At 44.2% G+C, this 15,573-nt stretch overlaps 1 protein-coding gene across 1 annotated transcript in view; it reads right to left on the minus strand.

Moving 5' to 3' along the window:
* LOC130121492 (formin-binding protein 1) overlaps nt 1–14,830 on the minus strand; it is a 91,049-nt gene extending 76,219 nt beyond the window's left edge. Inside the window, exon 1 of the mRNA XM_056290299.1 lies at nt 14,501–14,830. Within this exon, the coding sequence (XP_056146274.1) occupies nt 14,501–14,524 (24 nt within the window). The 5' untranslated portion in view covers nt 14,525–14,830. The remainder of the gene's footprint in view (nt 1–14,500) is intronic.
* Between the last annotated feature and the right edge of the window lie 743 nt (nt 14,831–15,573).

Below are 15,573 nucleotides of genomic sequence, written 5' to 3' on the forward strand. Positions count from 1 at the left end.
TGGGGACTTCTGGGTGAAAGTAGGCGTGGGGGTGGGGGGGGGCACAACAGAAACCGGGGGAGGAAACGGTCTTTGCCGCCAGGCGATTTACGGTTACAGCTAACCTAGCAGGAGGTCAGCTCTGATAACATCACAATCGCTGCATGAATGACGTTTGTGTGAACGGGCCCATGTGGTTTTAACTGAACTTGTTAGTCTGTGCAACAACTCTGGAACGATCCATTACACAGCATGAGAGAAAATAACTTGTGAATAAAAGCTCTTTTTCAATGGACCTATTTGACTTTCTCAATTAAATTAGAGAAGGAAGCGCATCAACAGACAAGCACGTGGCTGCAGTTAGAATGACTGGACCAACTATGGCCGGGCAATATTTACAAAATCAAATATCACAACATTTCTTATGAATACATCAATATCCATAACGTGATGATGTCTGTTGCTGATGCTTTCATTACATATTTACAGTAACAAAATGAGAAATGACCTTTAGTAATGTGGAGATGGTGACCAAGCAGGGAGGGGCCTCGACTGCTTATTTCACTCAATACCGTATCAATATATTGCCCAGCTCTAAGACCGATCAACAGTTCTCTCCTCCTGTCCTCAATAGATGCAAAATCATTTTCAGAAAAAAACAAAGTGTTCTCCCACTACAACAAGCGAACTGTATAGAGGTCACCCAAGTATCACCCCAAGGGGAAACGAGCCCCTTCTCACTCCCAACTCATCATATAGGGACGCTTGTTGAGGACAACCTCTTCATCACTGTTCAACGCTCTAGGTACCCCTTTAACGTCAACTTTCAACGTGGAGGGACTGAGATCGCTCATAGACACACACAAAAAACCTAACCCTAACCCTAACCCTAACACTAACCTCATTACATCAAAATGAGTTATATCACACACAAATCAGTGCTTTTAGAGAACAAAAAAGCCTACAACTACTCTAAAAAAGCCTACAACTACTCTAAAAAAAGCCTGCAACTACCCCTTTAACGTCTACTAAAGTTGACGTTAAAGGGGTACCTAGAGCGTTGCACAGTGATGAAGAGGTCGTCCTCAACAAGCGTCCAGTGACGACTTGGGAGTGAGAATGTGTAGGTGAAACAGGCAAAAATTGCACAATCAATTGATCACAACTCACCTTAAGCTGCTGTTCTTTGATTAGAGTCTCAACCTTGTCCATGTTGACTCATCAGTATGGTTTGGGAAAGAGGACAGACTAGCTATTTGTCTAGTCCATGAGATAATAAGGGACCCAAGTGCTGTCGTGTGCAGTAAAACAATAGCTAACATCCTGTTCCAAAATTAATTACTTGGCAGAAGTGAAACATCCGATATAAAGATAATGAAAAGCTGAAGTAAAGCCGCCTCTTTGCCTCATACTGGGGTAAGGTGAATGCCATTTCCCTTTTGAGCTACAGTACGCAGGTTTCACAATGATGACAAACAAGCCACGACTGTTATCTGGGCAAAGTATCTTGTTTGTTTGTTTTTTAACCACTTAAATATTGATGCTTCTTCTTTTTCACGCTTTTTCTCCCCAATTGCACTTGGCCAATCTCTTCCGAGCCATCCCAGTCACCGACCCCCGACCAAGCCAGAGGCAACACGGGGATTCGAACCAGGATCCCCTTGTTGGTAGGCAATGGAATAGACTGCTACGCTACAGACACTCATGTTTGTTTGTTTTTTAACCACAATATTTACTTAAACATTGACGCTTCTGAAGCCCAGAGTGATACTTTAAGCTCTAGCTCTTGTGGCCTCCTTGGACCTTCTTACGTCTCTAAGGGGACCAGGCTTTGACTATTCAGGCATAGGCGATATTTGGAAAAGCCAGTTTTTAACTAAATAAACTCGTTTATTGTTGGTGAAATTTCTATACAGTCTTTTGTGGTTAATTTCTTTCTGACACCTGTTCCGATGAGAAACACAAAATCCACTGCACCTGACTTCCTTTTTTAGTGACTGCCTTTGTGCTCAGTAGAAAGGGATATGGTTGGGTTTCTGCATCTACATACACAGGAATTAGGTATTTCTACTAAATAGTTTTATTGTGCAAAGAGAAACTAGTATTTTGGCTCTGATGAAACACAGCTGAGGAGTAGCCTACTTAAAAGAAAATGGAATAAAATCTTCATGCTCACAGACATACCTTATCGGACCTTATCAGAATTTCCACTGGGTCCGCGGTGGTGTAGCGGTCTACTAAGCATCGGCTTTGTCTCGATGCAGTTGCCCACTGGGGACCGGGGTTCGCGCCCCGGTCTCGTCAGAACCGACTATGGCCGGACTCGACGAAGCAGCAATAATTGGCAACGCTGTCTTCGGGAGGGGGGCGGAGTCGGCTTGTGTTCGTCACATGGATGCGTCTCTGTGTGTGTCGGAAAAAGCAGTGGTTCGGCCTGGAGTCGCCTTGTCACGGAAGTGGCGAGGCGTCTCCTTCGAGACTGCCGGCCGGAGAGACGCAGTTGGCGAACGCATGCAGTACGAGGGTGGGTGTTTAAACTAAAAAAAATAAATAAATAAAATAGGGATCGATTGGCAACTCAATTGGGAGAAAAAAGGGGAAATATCAGAATAAAAAAAAGAATTTCCACTGGGAAAATTTGGTGCTAGCCAATATGTGTGGGGAGATTCCAAAATGTTGGACAAATGGGAAAAATTTCAGTCAAATTATTTGTGCCTTGCATGCACTATGGCGGCACGGTGGCGCAGTGGTTAGCGCGGTCGCCTCACAGCAAGAAGGTTCTGGGTTCGAGCGCCGGGGTAGTCCAACCTTGGGGGTCGTCCCAGGTCATCCTCTGTGTGGCATTTGCATGTTCTCCCTGTGTCTGCGTGGGTTTCTTCCGGGTGCTCCAGTTTCCTCCCACAGTCCAAAGACATGTAGGTCAGGTGAATCGGCCGTACTAAATTGTCCCTAGGTGTGTGTGTGTCTGTGTGTGGTGGCCTTGTATGGTGGCCTGGTGGCTTGTCCAGGGTGTCTGCAGCCCAATGACCGCTGGGATAGGCTCCAGCATCCCTGAGAGCAGGATAAGCGGTTTGTATAATGGATGGATGGATGGATGCAATTTGCAAAAAAACAAAGCATCAATGTAAATTGATTTTTCCTAAAATCTATTTTCATGAAAAATCTATTGCCAATTTAAACAAATACACAAAACAAGGGCAAAACTTGATTTGTGTGCAACGTTTAAAAAAGAAGGTAGCCCAATTCTAAAAACTACACATAACAGAAATGCAAAGCAAAGCAAAGCTGCTTACAGCTTGCAGCGACTCCAATGCTAAAAAAAATATCGAAAATTAGAAAATAGTGATTATTTAGGACTATCTTGGTAGGCAACGGAAAAGACCGCCACCACCATGACGGGTCTATTGATTTGTTTATTTTGTTTTATATACATGTAAAACTTTCTATGTTTTGGGTGGAATTATTGCTGGACACCACGGCCGTGGAGCTATTATTTGTCAGATTTTGAGAGTTTTTACTGGCCAAATAAATTTTTTTTTTAAAATTACCGGCAAAGGGCTCTTAGCCTAATGTTTACCACCACCACATCTGGAAAATTTATATGTACTAGTACAAAAGCTATTCAAGCACTATAAGGACTGGACACTGACAGGCCTGGGTGCTACAGTACAGACCTTATCATGCCAACTGAAAGACAGGTTTCGTAATATGATGCTTGCGAAAAGGGTGTATGAGATCCTAATGATTCAGAGTGTGGGAAGTCCTACAATATTGCACAATACAAACGAGAATAATCAAATGCGCTACATTTTACATTTAGCCTGGGCAAATGCCAGTCTTGTTCATTGTTCAACCCTCTCTGACTGATGGAAAATCCCTGAGGTGACTCAAAAGATGTTTCACTGATTTCATTGCAATCGGTCTACAGGCTACAACGACTCTCTGCAATGTCTACATTATAACAAAACTGTACGTCAGCCTTAATCCTGCTTCCTCAATCCCCAGCTAGAACGAGCCCAGAAGAGAGCCTGCCAAAACGGCTCGGAATCCAAAATTGTGATCACGTGACAGGAGGTGAAACATGCGGTCCTCGTGCCGCATTTCCCTTAAAACGCCAGCTTATGGGCTAGCTGACCTTCACACAACAGCTACAGCTAGCAACAAAAGTGCATGAGCAAACACACGCTGCAATTGGATCAGCTGTAGAACCCACAAATCTCACAAGCTAAATATGAATCTAAAGGTAACATATACTAAGTAAGAGGGGGTCACTTCTAAGAGAAAGTTTCACTCTTTTATTTACGGTAGTGAAAAGTGTTCCGCAATTATCTTTGTGTCTCTCGGGTGTTTTGTAGTGGAAAGGTCAACACATGATATGAAAAGGAGGGTACAACCACGAGCACCATTTGACCGACTCTTGTCAGCTGATCAGTTAAAAGATTGGAACCCAGGCGTCCGGGTGGCGTGGCGGTCTATTCCGTTGCCTACCAACACGGGGATCGCCGGTTCGAATCCCCATGTTACCTCCGGCTTGGTGGGGCGTCCCTATAGGACCTGTCTGCGAGTGGGAAGCTGGATGTGGGTATGTGTCCTGGTCGCTGCACTAGCGCCTCCTCTGGTAGGTCGGGGCGCCTGTTTGGGGGAGGGGGGGGATAGCGTGATCCTCCCATGCGCTACGTCCCCCTGGTGAAACTCCTCACTGTCAGGGGAAAAGAAGCGGCTGGCGACTCCACATGTGTCGGAGGAGGCATGTGGTAGTCTGCAGCCCTCCCCGGATCGGCAGAGGGGGTGGAGCAGCGACCAGGACGGCTCGGAAGAGTGGGGTAATTGGCCGGATACAGTTGGAGAGGGAAAAAAAGGGGGGGGGGGTAGATAAATAAAGAGCTTTCCTGGCCTGTTTGTTGATTTCAAGCAATACATTTACACGTTCGCTGAACGTAATATCAAAGCTACAAAAACAAATTAAAACATATAGGCTATGATCTGCAAGCTTTACAAGGTCTTTATGTAATATGTATTTCCCCTCTGGCTTATCATTATGAATTCACCTGAGTCTGTATGCAGTGTTCTTGCGACTATTTCTTTGCCACTTATTGTAAATGTATCGTCTTAAAATAAAGTTTGATTACAGAAAAACCCACCGTCAACCGGGATAAGCGAAGCAACTACAACGCAAGCAAAGAAGCCTGAGAGTAACCGTGATGTAGACTTGAGGAAACAAAAAACACAAAGAAGGAAATCTTGTAAGCACTGCTGAGGCTCTTCCTAAGTGGAGAAAGCTGCTGTCGGAGAGAAAACAGAAAACACCATACCAACACAGACGGCTGAGGATCGTTTAAAGATGTTTATGTTTGTTTCCGTTTCATGCAGTCTGGCAGCTGGCGGCGGTAGTGTGCCATGTCCACCAATAAAATGGGAGGAAGCTCACACGCTGATATATAAACAATGTAGCCATCGAAACATTCCAAATAAGGCTACGCGGTTGATTTATTGCTCCGGAAATGCATTCAACATATTTGTTGGGCATGAAGGTCATGCACAGTGTGGTCTGGTGACAGACTTCGAATGTAAGCAAAACATTGTTGTTTACAAGGAAAACTCCACCGGGTACCTTTAAGTCGTATCATGGTGTATTCATTCCAGGTCCCCATTTTATTAACAGGCAAGTCGAGTCCATTGTATTTGTATAGCCCAATATCATAAATTATAAATATGCCTCAGGGGGGGCTTTACAACAATACAACATCCTGACCCCCTGACCCTGGCATCGGATAAGGAACAACTTCCTAAAAAAATACCGTTTAACAGGGAGAAAAAATAGGAAGTAACCTCAGGGAGAGCAACAGAGGAGGGATCTCTCACCCAAGACGGACGACGTGCAATGGATGTTGTGTGTACACAATTTACAGAAAAGATTACCCCAACTGCTCTTCAGATGCATGCCCCATTCACTCTGAACATTTAGTGAATTACTCTGTCCCTTCTGCAGAATCCGGTAAGTGCGATTGACCGGTGCTACTAAACTCTCTCGTAGCTTTTTGGCAGTCTCTCTCTGTCATGCATACTCTGCTGTGCACACAGTACTTGGTGGGTATTTGAAGAGGATGGGGCTCCTTAGGTTACATACACAATGCAGAGACAGTGGACAATTAGTTTGGTTGGTAGGGCCCAAATTTATTATCCCGGGGACACTAGTGGGTTAATCAGATCGTGGACACTGAGCAAATATGTTCTGCCTTCCCAAATGAAAAGTTAATGAACATATTTTTAATAATGTGCAGATCTAGCACTGAATATGATTTTACTAATTCTACTATCTGTTAAAAGCGTATTCTTAGTCGTCAAAAGGACGCTTAACGTGTTCCATCTTGGGGGCGTCCAGGTAACGTGGCGGTCTATTCCATTGCCTCCCAACACGGAGATCGCCGGTTCGAATCCTTGTGTTACCTCCGGCTTGGTCGAGCATCGACCACATAGCCCCACCTGGGAAGCCAGATGAAGCTATATGCCCTGGTTGCTGCACTAGCGCGTCCTCTAGTCGGTCGGGGCACCTGTTCAGAGGGGAGGGAGGAATAGCGTGATCCTCCCACGCGCTAGGTCCCCCTGGTGAAACGCCTCACTGTCAGGTGAAAAGAAGCGGCTGGTCACGCCACATGTATTGGACGATGCATGTGGTAGTCTGCAACCCTCCCCGGATCGGCAGAGGGGGTGCAGCAGCGACCGGGACGGCTTGGAGAGTGGGGTAATTAGCCGGGTACGATTGGGGAGAAAAAGGGGGAACCCCCCCAAAAAAACGGTGTTCCATCTTGGTTGTCCCATAACTGTAGTAAAGTCGAGCCCTGTGTAAGTGAATTGTAGTTTACGTTTAAAAGTACTGCCGCTTGCAGTACTGCTGGTTACTGCATAAATTGCTTATTTTGGCGAAAAAGAGCAGCAAATCAATAGAAAACAAGCAGAAATCTCACAGCCACTGCACTACATCTGTCAAATATTTGTAATTCGTTTTTCTCTTGCTCTGAAAGGTCTAATTTTACCCATAATGTTTCCAGGTTGAGGAAGTCCCTTGTACCTCAGAATAATACTGTGACATCTCCAAAACATGTCACAGCCTTATTTAAGAAAATTAACATAAGGAAGGCTGCTGGCCCTGATGCCATCTGCGGGCGCAATCTGTGCTACTGTGCTGACCAGCTCAGTGAGGTCTTCACTAAACTCTTTCAGATGTGTGTCGACTGTTGCCAGTTACCTTCAATCTGGAAAACCTCCACTATAACCCCTGTACCGAAATCAAAAAATTCCAGAGAACCAAATGAGTTCAGACCTGTTGCACTAACATCACTTGCAATGAAACATTTTCAGAAATGTTTAAAAGATGAGGTTGTCTCCCTAGTTGATGGCAAACTAGACCCCTTGCAGTTTGCTTATCAAGCTGGCAAGGGTGTGGAGGATGCAAAACTCTTCATCCTTGAGAGAGTATTATATAAGCACCTGGAGAAACCCAATGCTCATGTGAAACTTTTATTTGCTGACTTCTCTTCAGCTTTTAACAAGATGCAACCTCACATTTTGATCGAGCGGCTTGCTTATTTTAATTTACCTGATCAGCTTTTAATGTTGCTTTTAAACTTTTTAACAGACAGAACCCAGCAGGTTTTAGAAATGGAGTTATGTCCAATGTCCTGGTCTCAAACAGGGGCTCACCGCAGGGTTGCGTTCTTTCCCCCCTGCTTTTCATTTTGTATGCAGACAGCTAGCTGCAGGTCTTCTAAAGAGGGTAGCTACCTGGTGAAATTCTCTGACGAGACTGCATTTTTGTCTCTTCTTCAGGGCTCGGAGTCAGATCATGGTTGTGCCCTATCCGCCTTTGTTGACTGGTGCGATGATAACTTCCTTGACCTTAATGTGTCAAAAACTAAGGAACTTATCATTGATCTTAGGAAGAAAAGTAACATACCCAAAGCTAGCACTGTACATAGCGAGGATGTTCTAATTGTTGACACTTTTAAGTCCTTGGGAACGACTCCCAGCTCAAGTTCGACGTGAACGCAGATTTAATTGTCAAGCATGGACAACAAAGAATTCACTTCATGTGGAAGCTTAACTCCTTTAATGTCTGTAACACCATCTTATGTATTTTTTACCCGTCTTTTATTGAAAGTCTTTTAACCTTTTCCTCTGTTTGTTGGTTTAACGGGTTGGCTGTGAAGGACAGAAATAGCCTAAACAGTATGGTTAAGGTCTGCTCCAAAATAATCGGAGTCCAGCAGAGAGACTTGTGCTCCCTCTGGGAGAAACGTGTGGCCCAGAAAGCAAAAAGAATTATTAGCCAATCTGACCACGTCCTGTCCAGTGAATCCTCTGCAATGCCCTCAGGCCGGCGCTATAAAGCGCCCCCTAGGAAAACGAATTGCTATTCTAGGTCCTTCATCCCTTCTGCTATCAGGCTGTGAAATGTTGAGAGTAGTCATTTTAAAGAAATGCTTTATATTGTTTTAAACCGTAATAGTTGGTTTATACCTTGTTTGTTTTTCGCATGGCTTGTGGGCCTGTGCGTTCACTGACTGTAGTGGGGGAATGTAATGTGCAATGCATCTTAGAATGCTTCATTTATGTATGTATTGTTCTATTCGTTTAACTTACATGAATTTTTGCCCTTCGCCTGGTCCTCGTGTGAGTCTGCATGCAGGGTCACATGAAGGTGACAGTGTGCATCTCTTGCCCATGTACTGATCTGTCTGTTGTCTCTGACAGTGATGACTGCCACTTGTCTGTGAGTTTGTGTATGGTGTGGGTAGATTGTAAAAACTGAATTGTCCTTGTGGGATACATAAAGTCGTCTGAATCTGAATCTGTGTGACTTTTTCCAGGGTAATAGCAGGAAGGTTCTCACTGTATTAAATACACAACTCCACTAATTCCAGTCTCTCCCTAATGCAATGAGTCCTTAGTCTACCTGCGGAGTTAACATCACAGAGGGAATAGGCCTGCTTTGATGATGATAATTATCATGACATCATACTGTGCATTCCCTGCAGCCACAAAAAGCAAGATGAGGACTGTAATTAGTGCTATGATGCTGCAGCAAAGGCATCCAACAATCCATCAATTTTCTCATCTGCCATTGGCTCCGATCTGTTATTTCCACAGCCTTAGCAGTTGGGTCCCACTAACTAAAGAAACAAAGTAAATCACCTGATCTTTGTAAGTCACAGCAACACATTTTAAATGCAATCTGCCCGCTAAATCTCAATCATTTCAAGTTTTCACATCTGCCCTTCTCGCTCTACATGATAACACAAATCTGGGGTGTCCGGGTAGTGTAGAGGTCTATTCTGTTGCCTACCAACATGGGGATCGCCAGTTCGAATCCCCGTGTTACCTCCGGCTTGGTCGGGCGTCCCTACAGACACAATTGGCCATGTCTGCAGGTGGGAAGCCGGATATGGGTACGTGTCCTGGTCGCTGCACTAGCGCCTCCTCTGGTCAGTTGAGGCGCCTGTTCAGGGGGGAATTGGGGGGAATAGCGTGATCCGCCCATGTGCTACGTCCTCCTGGTGAAACTCCTCACTACTATCAGGTGAAAAGAAGCAGCTGGCGACTCCACATGTATGGGAGAAGACATGTAGTAGTCTGCAGCCCTCCCCAGATCGGCAGAGAGGGGGTGGAGCAGTGACCAGGACGGCTCGGAAAATGGAATGGATGGATGGATAACAAATCTAGGAGAATATAAAAACAATGTCTTTGTTCACAGTATCTCAGTAGCGAAGCTCTGTTCATCAAGAGGTTGAGGGACCGTGTTTGACTGTGACCTCACTTCCTGGAAGTACTTTCCTCTTCTCAGTGAAGGGTGCCACAAGCTGAGCTTAATAATACCCTCTCTGCGTCTGTCAGGTTGTTGCTAACTGACCTCAAAGCAGGCCTAATCATAAACACTAAGACTTGTTTTCCCCTGACATGGTTTCAGCTTGTGTTTAAGGCAGGATATCTACCCTTCAACAACAGTATCAGAGGTAGGAGCGTGACGCATGTTCCTCCCAAACAGGATGGAAACACCTCCTATATAAACATGCAGGGTATGCGTTACCAGTATACTAACCACTATCTAACATGTATTTCATTAATATTTATATATTAGGCTGAACCATCCTGAGAAAACAACTGCGCCAGCTAAACAAGATCCAGCCATTCAACTCTGTCACGTATAAGAGACTCATGTACATTTACTAACATATGCATGCTGCGATGTGTACACGCACATGTACAAAGACACAGAAGTGAGACAGGGTTTTGCAAGGGAGTACCACGGATGGTCTAAAGACAAACTACATTAAATTCCTAATACATTCAAAAATTCTGTTGTAATTTCCTCCAAATTTCCAAATTCTGAATGGGTTTATACATGAAATCCATTTTCATGTCTCCATACCACGATTCTGTCCATGTTTTCCACGTTGTGGAAAGCACGGAACCCTACGATAGCTTAGGCTACTGACACATAACCTGCTCCTGCTATGCACTGAATCAGAATCAGAATCAGAATCATGTTTAATGGCCATGTAGGTTTGCACGTACATGGAATTTGACTCCTGTTTCGTGACTCTCTCAGTGAACTTAACACAGAATGACAACACTACAACACAACAATCTTCAGATATATACACAAGGATGGACTCAGACAGGCAAAATAACAGGCGATAAAGTGCAATGGTACAGAGAATATATCAGAGATGCTGAATAGGTCTAGGTCTAGGTCTAGGTCTAGGTCTAGGTGTAGGTATAGGAGTAGGTATAGGTATAGGTGTAGGTATAGGTATAGGTACAGGTGTAGGTATAGGTATAGGTTTATGTATAGGTATGGGTGTAGGTGTAGGTATAGGTATAGATATAGGTATAGGTATAAGTATAGATATAGGTATTGGTATAGGTGCTGCCACAGCAATCTATTACTTAGTAATAATAGATTACTGTGCTACCACAGTAATAATATTGCACATGTGAACTAGTCTTAGGACAATAAGCAAACAAGCTCTCTACATTTTCCGGCCACAAGCGGGGGCTGGTGAGTGGCGGTCGTCTCACACCTGTACGATGTTGATATGCTTTATCTGGAAAACATTTGTAAGGACCAAGATTAGACTGAAGAAAATAGCATACGGCTCGGATACACTTTCCAAACAAAAGTTTTATCTCCACTGGAAAAAAAACAATGCACATGCTTGTCAGAGGTGAAGCACACATGAAAGCTTTGAGAATTCCCTAAGATGGTGTTCGTCTTGTGCCGAGACCTGAGCAGCAGTAAACCTTGCCTACATCTTGGGCAAACAATGCAGTAGAGAAATTCACTCGCCAAATTCTAAGAATTTCAAGTCAAGCCTTGTGATTGCTTTCTCTGTGAACTTCTACTCATGAAAACTTGACCCTGGTTCTAGAATCTCCAGACTCTTGTGCACTGTTTGATAAAGTACATCTAACCAACAAAAAAAGCTCAATTCTAATACTAATAACTTTCTAATACATTAGCAATTAGTAAAAGTTCAAGTGGCCACAATTTTATCAGGAAGTGATGTTAGTGTCTTGGAAAGTACCCCCAGGTATGGTATTATAGTGTTATGAGGAATCTTTAGCAAGCCAGTCAAGTTGAACATCAGAACATCTTTTCTGTAGTTGAAATGAGCTCCCACCATTAAAAAAAAAATGTATTCAAATTACATTTGCAATAGCAGTCACAGTGTCAACATCGTCTTGCTATCAATGTTGCAGAGTTGCTTTCAAGTTTTAACCTTGCATCAACTTAACTTGCATCAACTTTAACCTTGCATCAACTTTAACCTTGCATCAACTTAACTTGGCCACACGCATGCATACACACAAAGCACCACCTCATCCCAAACTGAATATGCAATAAATTGCTAAAACTACATGGGAGTCCATCCCAGCACATCTATCTAATAGTGTTTTTCAATTTTAGTACAGTAATTGTAACTCATGGGCCCTTCTTACAACTAACAACATAACCAACAAAAAAAAAACCAGACAAGAAGAAATTCACCCGCCACAACTGCTTATTATCATGTCATCAGTCTGATTCAGTTCTTTGATCGCCCTTATTTGCAGTACAGTTTACCCTACCACACTTCTATTACTATGTCTGATCTATGACTGTGTGCTTCCATGTGTGCATGTTTATGCACATGTGAGAGGGCGAGAGAGAGCACGAGAGAGAGAGAGAGAGAGAGAGAGAGAGAGAGAGAGAGAGAGAGAGAGAGAGAGAGAGAGAGAGAGAGAGAGAGAGAGAGAGAGAGAGAGAGAGAGAGAGACGCCATTAACTTGGTGCACTCACAGCGTCTGTTTTCAAATGGGCACATATTTTGTTGCAAGCAGTTCAATTGCAGTCCTTAAAATTTAAGTTGCGTGTTGAGGAATTTAACTTGTGTGTTGAGGAATAGTGACATCACAACGTTGGAATTTATTGTACTGAGGTGGGCTTCTATTAGGGCCTGTCTCCTTTCTTCTCTCTGTAGGCATCACCCAATGTTACGGCTCTGGCATGTTGGTTTGAAGATTAAAGTTTGAGAATGGCTTTGAGGATGAGAATTTCAGATTAATTTGAGACTAGTTTCAGTATCCCTACTTAATGGCAAGAATCACTTCAAATTCTGCACGAATTCATCTGCAGTATGTAAAATTACAACCTCGAATACTCACACAGGTGGTAATGGTGTAAAAAATTATGGAATTTCCTGAGGAAATCAAAATATTATGGGATTTGATTTACCACCAAACCCAGCATGCTATATTTTAGGTGTGGTTCCAGATGACCTTGTAAGAAACCAAAAATATCTTCTTGGGGTACTACTGCTGATTGCAAAAAATGTTAATAATAATAATAATAATAATAATAATAATAATAACTATTATCTGGAAAAATACAAACCCTCCAAAATACAAGATTGGAGGGTGAAAGTAAAAGAATTATATATTATGGAAAGCATAACTGCAAAATTAAAACTAAAAACAGATACGTTTTATATGTTAAATGGGCCTCTCTTAACCAAACTCCAAAGACCGTGTGAAAACGTGCAATGTACATGAGTGTGACCACCAACCTTACCTCTCCTGAAATACATACAGCTCCATATAATGTTTGTTAACATGTCGCCCTCTCTATCAATAGTGATGCCACGCTTGACTGACAATGAGGAAACTGTTACATGTGAATATAATTTCTGTACCTTGCAATGCCTCTCTATATGTGCAATTATATCACAAGCTGTCATCATCTACTGTTTGGGTTGTGTAGACTGGAGTATTGATGATGTAAAAGATTGCTTAAACAAGAAAAAGACTGTTTGGGTTGTATAGACTGGAGTATTGATGATGTAAGAGATTGCTTAAACAAGAAAAAGACTGTGGGTTGTATAGACTGGAGTATTGATGATGTAAAAGATTGCTTAAACGAGAAAAAGACTGTTTGGGTTGTATAGACTGGAGTATTGATGATGTAAGAGATTGCTCAAACAAGAAAAAGACTGTTTGGGTTGTATAGACTGGAGTATTGATGATGTAAGAGATTGCTAAACAAGAAAAAGACTGTTTGAGTTGTATAGACTGGAGTATTGATGATGTAAAAGATTGCTTAAACGAGAAAAAGACTGTTTGGGTTGTGTAGACTGGAGTATTGATGATGTAAGAGATTGCTTAAACAAGAAAAAGACTGTTTGGGTTGTATAGACTGGAGTATTGATGATGTAAGAGATTGCTTAAACAGGAAAAAGACTGTTTGGGTTGTATAGACTGGAGTATTGATGATGTAAAAGATTGCTTAAACGAGAAAAAGACTGTTTGGGTTGTGTAGACTGGAGTATTGATGATGTAAGAGATTGCTTAAACAAGAAAAAGACTATATACGGAGCAATGTAAGTTAAGTGACCAGATGGGTTTTAATGAGCATCACCAGCATAATGCACTATGACGGATTCCAATTAAGAGCCCGACATCTGCACCACTCGTCAGCTGAGCCTGACACGATTGCCTGTTTTCGTCGAGCAGGGCTGCGCGAGCCCAGACCGCTCATCGACCTTTCCATCACAGCGCCACATTTCGAGGGGGTGTGTGCTTAGTTCGTTAGCCCCGCTGGAAATACCGAACTGGCGCTAGCCGGACGATCCAGCAAGTGTAACGGACTAGCCCATGTCGCCCAGCCGTAGCCAACACGCTCTACGCGGGCTACTGATAACAGCAAAGCTATGCACGTATCTAGGTCTAGGAGGCATGGGGAATGCAAGTCATCCATAAAAATAAAAATTATTTTTTTTAAAAAATGTTTTTAAACCCCTGAGATTTGGGGTTCGCCGAAACACGTTAGCATCGACTAAGCTAGCCGTTACACAGCGGCTAACATCTAAACGCGCCGTCGGAACACGTTTAGGTGCGGCTAATCGCCACCGTGTGAGGACCGTTAGGCTTGAGATAGGCAAGGGGGTGAGGAGCGGCGGCGGCGGGGGGAGGCACACAGACTCACCCATAGCTCTGACCCCCAGCTCATGGTTCCTCTGCGATTTCCTCGTTATAATCCAGCGCTTGTGTGGGTGGGTGGGTGCTGGGGTGGGTGGGGGTTTTCAGCAGCACAAGCAATCGATATTCAAATATCGTCGGTTTATTTTTTTTCTTCTTCTTCTCTCCCCCCCCCTCTTTGAGACACCGTCGCCTTCTTCCCCCCCGGGTTGATAGCCTGGATATAGACGCTAACGCCTCCGATGTTCAGCTCCTCATTATGTCCGGTACAAAATGGCCAGGAGCTGCAGCGCGATCCTCCAACGGTGTTAAGTCCGTACGCAGCGCACGGGCACCCGCCTCATCCAAATGACAGCTGCTGTTGCGCGCACGGGGGCAGGATGAAAAAAAAAAGATGGTGGTGGTGGTGGGGGGGGGTGACTGCAGGGTAGCTTCACAGCGCCGACAGTCGTCAATAAACGGGATCAGATTTAACGATCCGTTCCGCTGGCAAGCAAAAGGCGAGAGCGTTTATGAAATATGGCGTTAGTTTGGGAGGAAAGATGGGGGGGGCTCGGACGGAGTGGAAAGGTCTCGATGGACCTGCTGCAGATTCACGTCACAGCAAAACTGTGTGGATTTCGAGAGTCACAGGCGACCCGGCGCCGGGGCTGGACCGTCTGTAGTCGTGACGTCTACCGGGCCACTTTTCGACCCCGGCTAGGTCTCTGTTATTTCGGGGGCCGTTCTTTCCCAAATGCTCTCCGAAGGCGCTTCTTGTGACGTCACCCCTGAGCAGAAATCTCTCACCGCATGGACGACGTCATAGCCCGGGGGCAAATCCCCCGTCGCCACGCTTGACTGGTAATTCCGTGACCGATACAGCACTGCCATCTAGTGGTTGAAAACGTGAAAAACATGTGACCTATACCAGCCATATGTCTGCACTCGGCCCTGTGATGGTGTGGCGTGCTTGTCCAGGGTGTCTCCTTGCCTGTCGCCCAGGGACTGCTGGGATAGGCTCCAGCATCCCCCCCGCGACCCTGAATAGAATAGGCGGTTTGGATAACGGATGGACGGATGTCTGCACGTGCAACATAC

The sequence above is a fragment of the Lampris incognitus genome, chromosome 12 (genome assembly GCF_029633865.1).
Source record: "Lampris incognitus isolate fLamInc1 chromosome 12, fLamInc1.hap2, whole genome shotgun sequence".
NCBI classification, from domain to species: domain Eukaryota; kingdom Metazoa; phylum Chordata; class Actinopteri; order Lampriformes; family Lampridae; genus Lampris; species Lampris incognitus.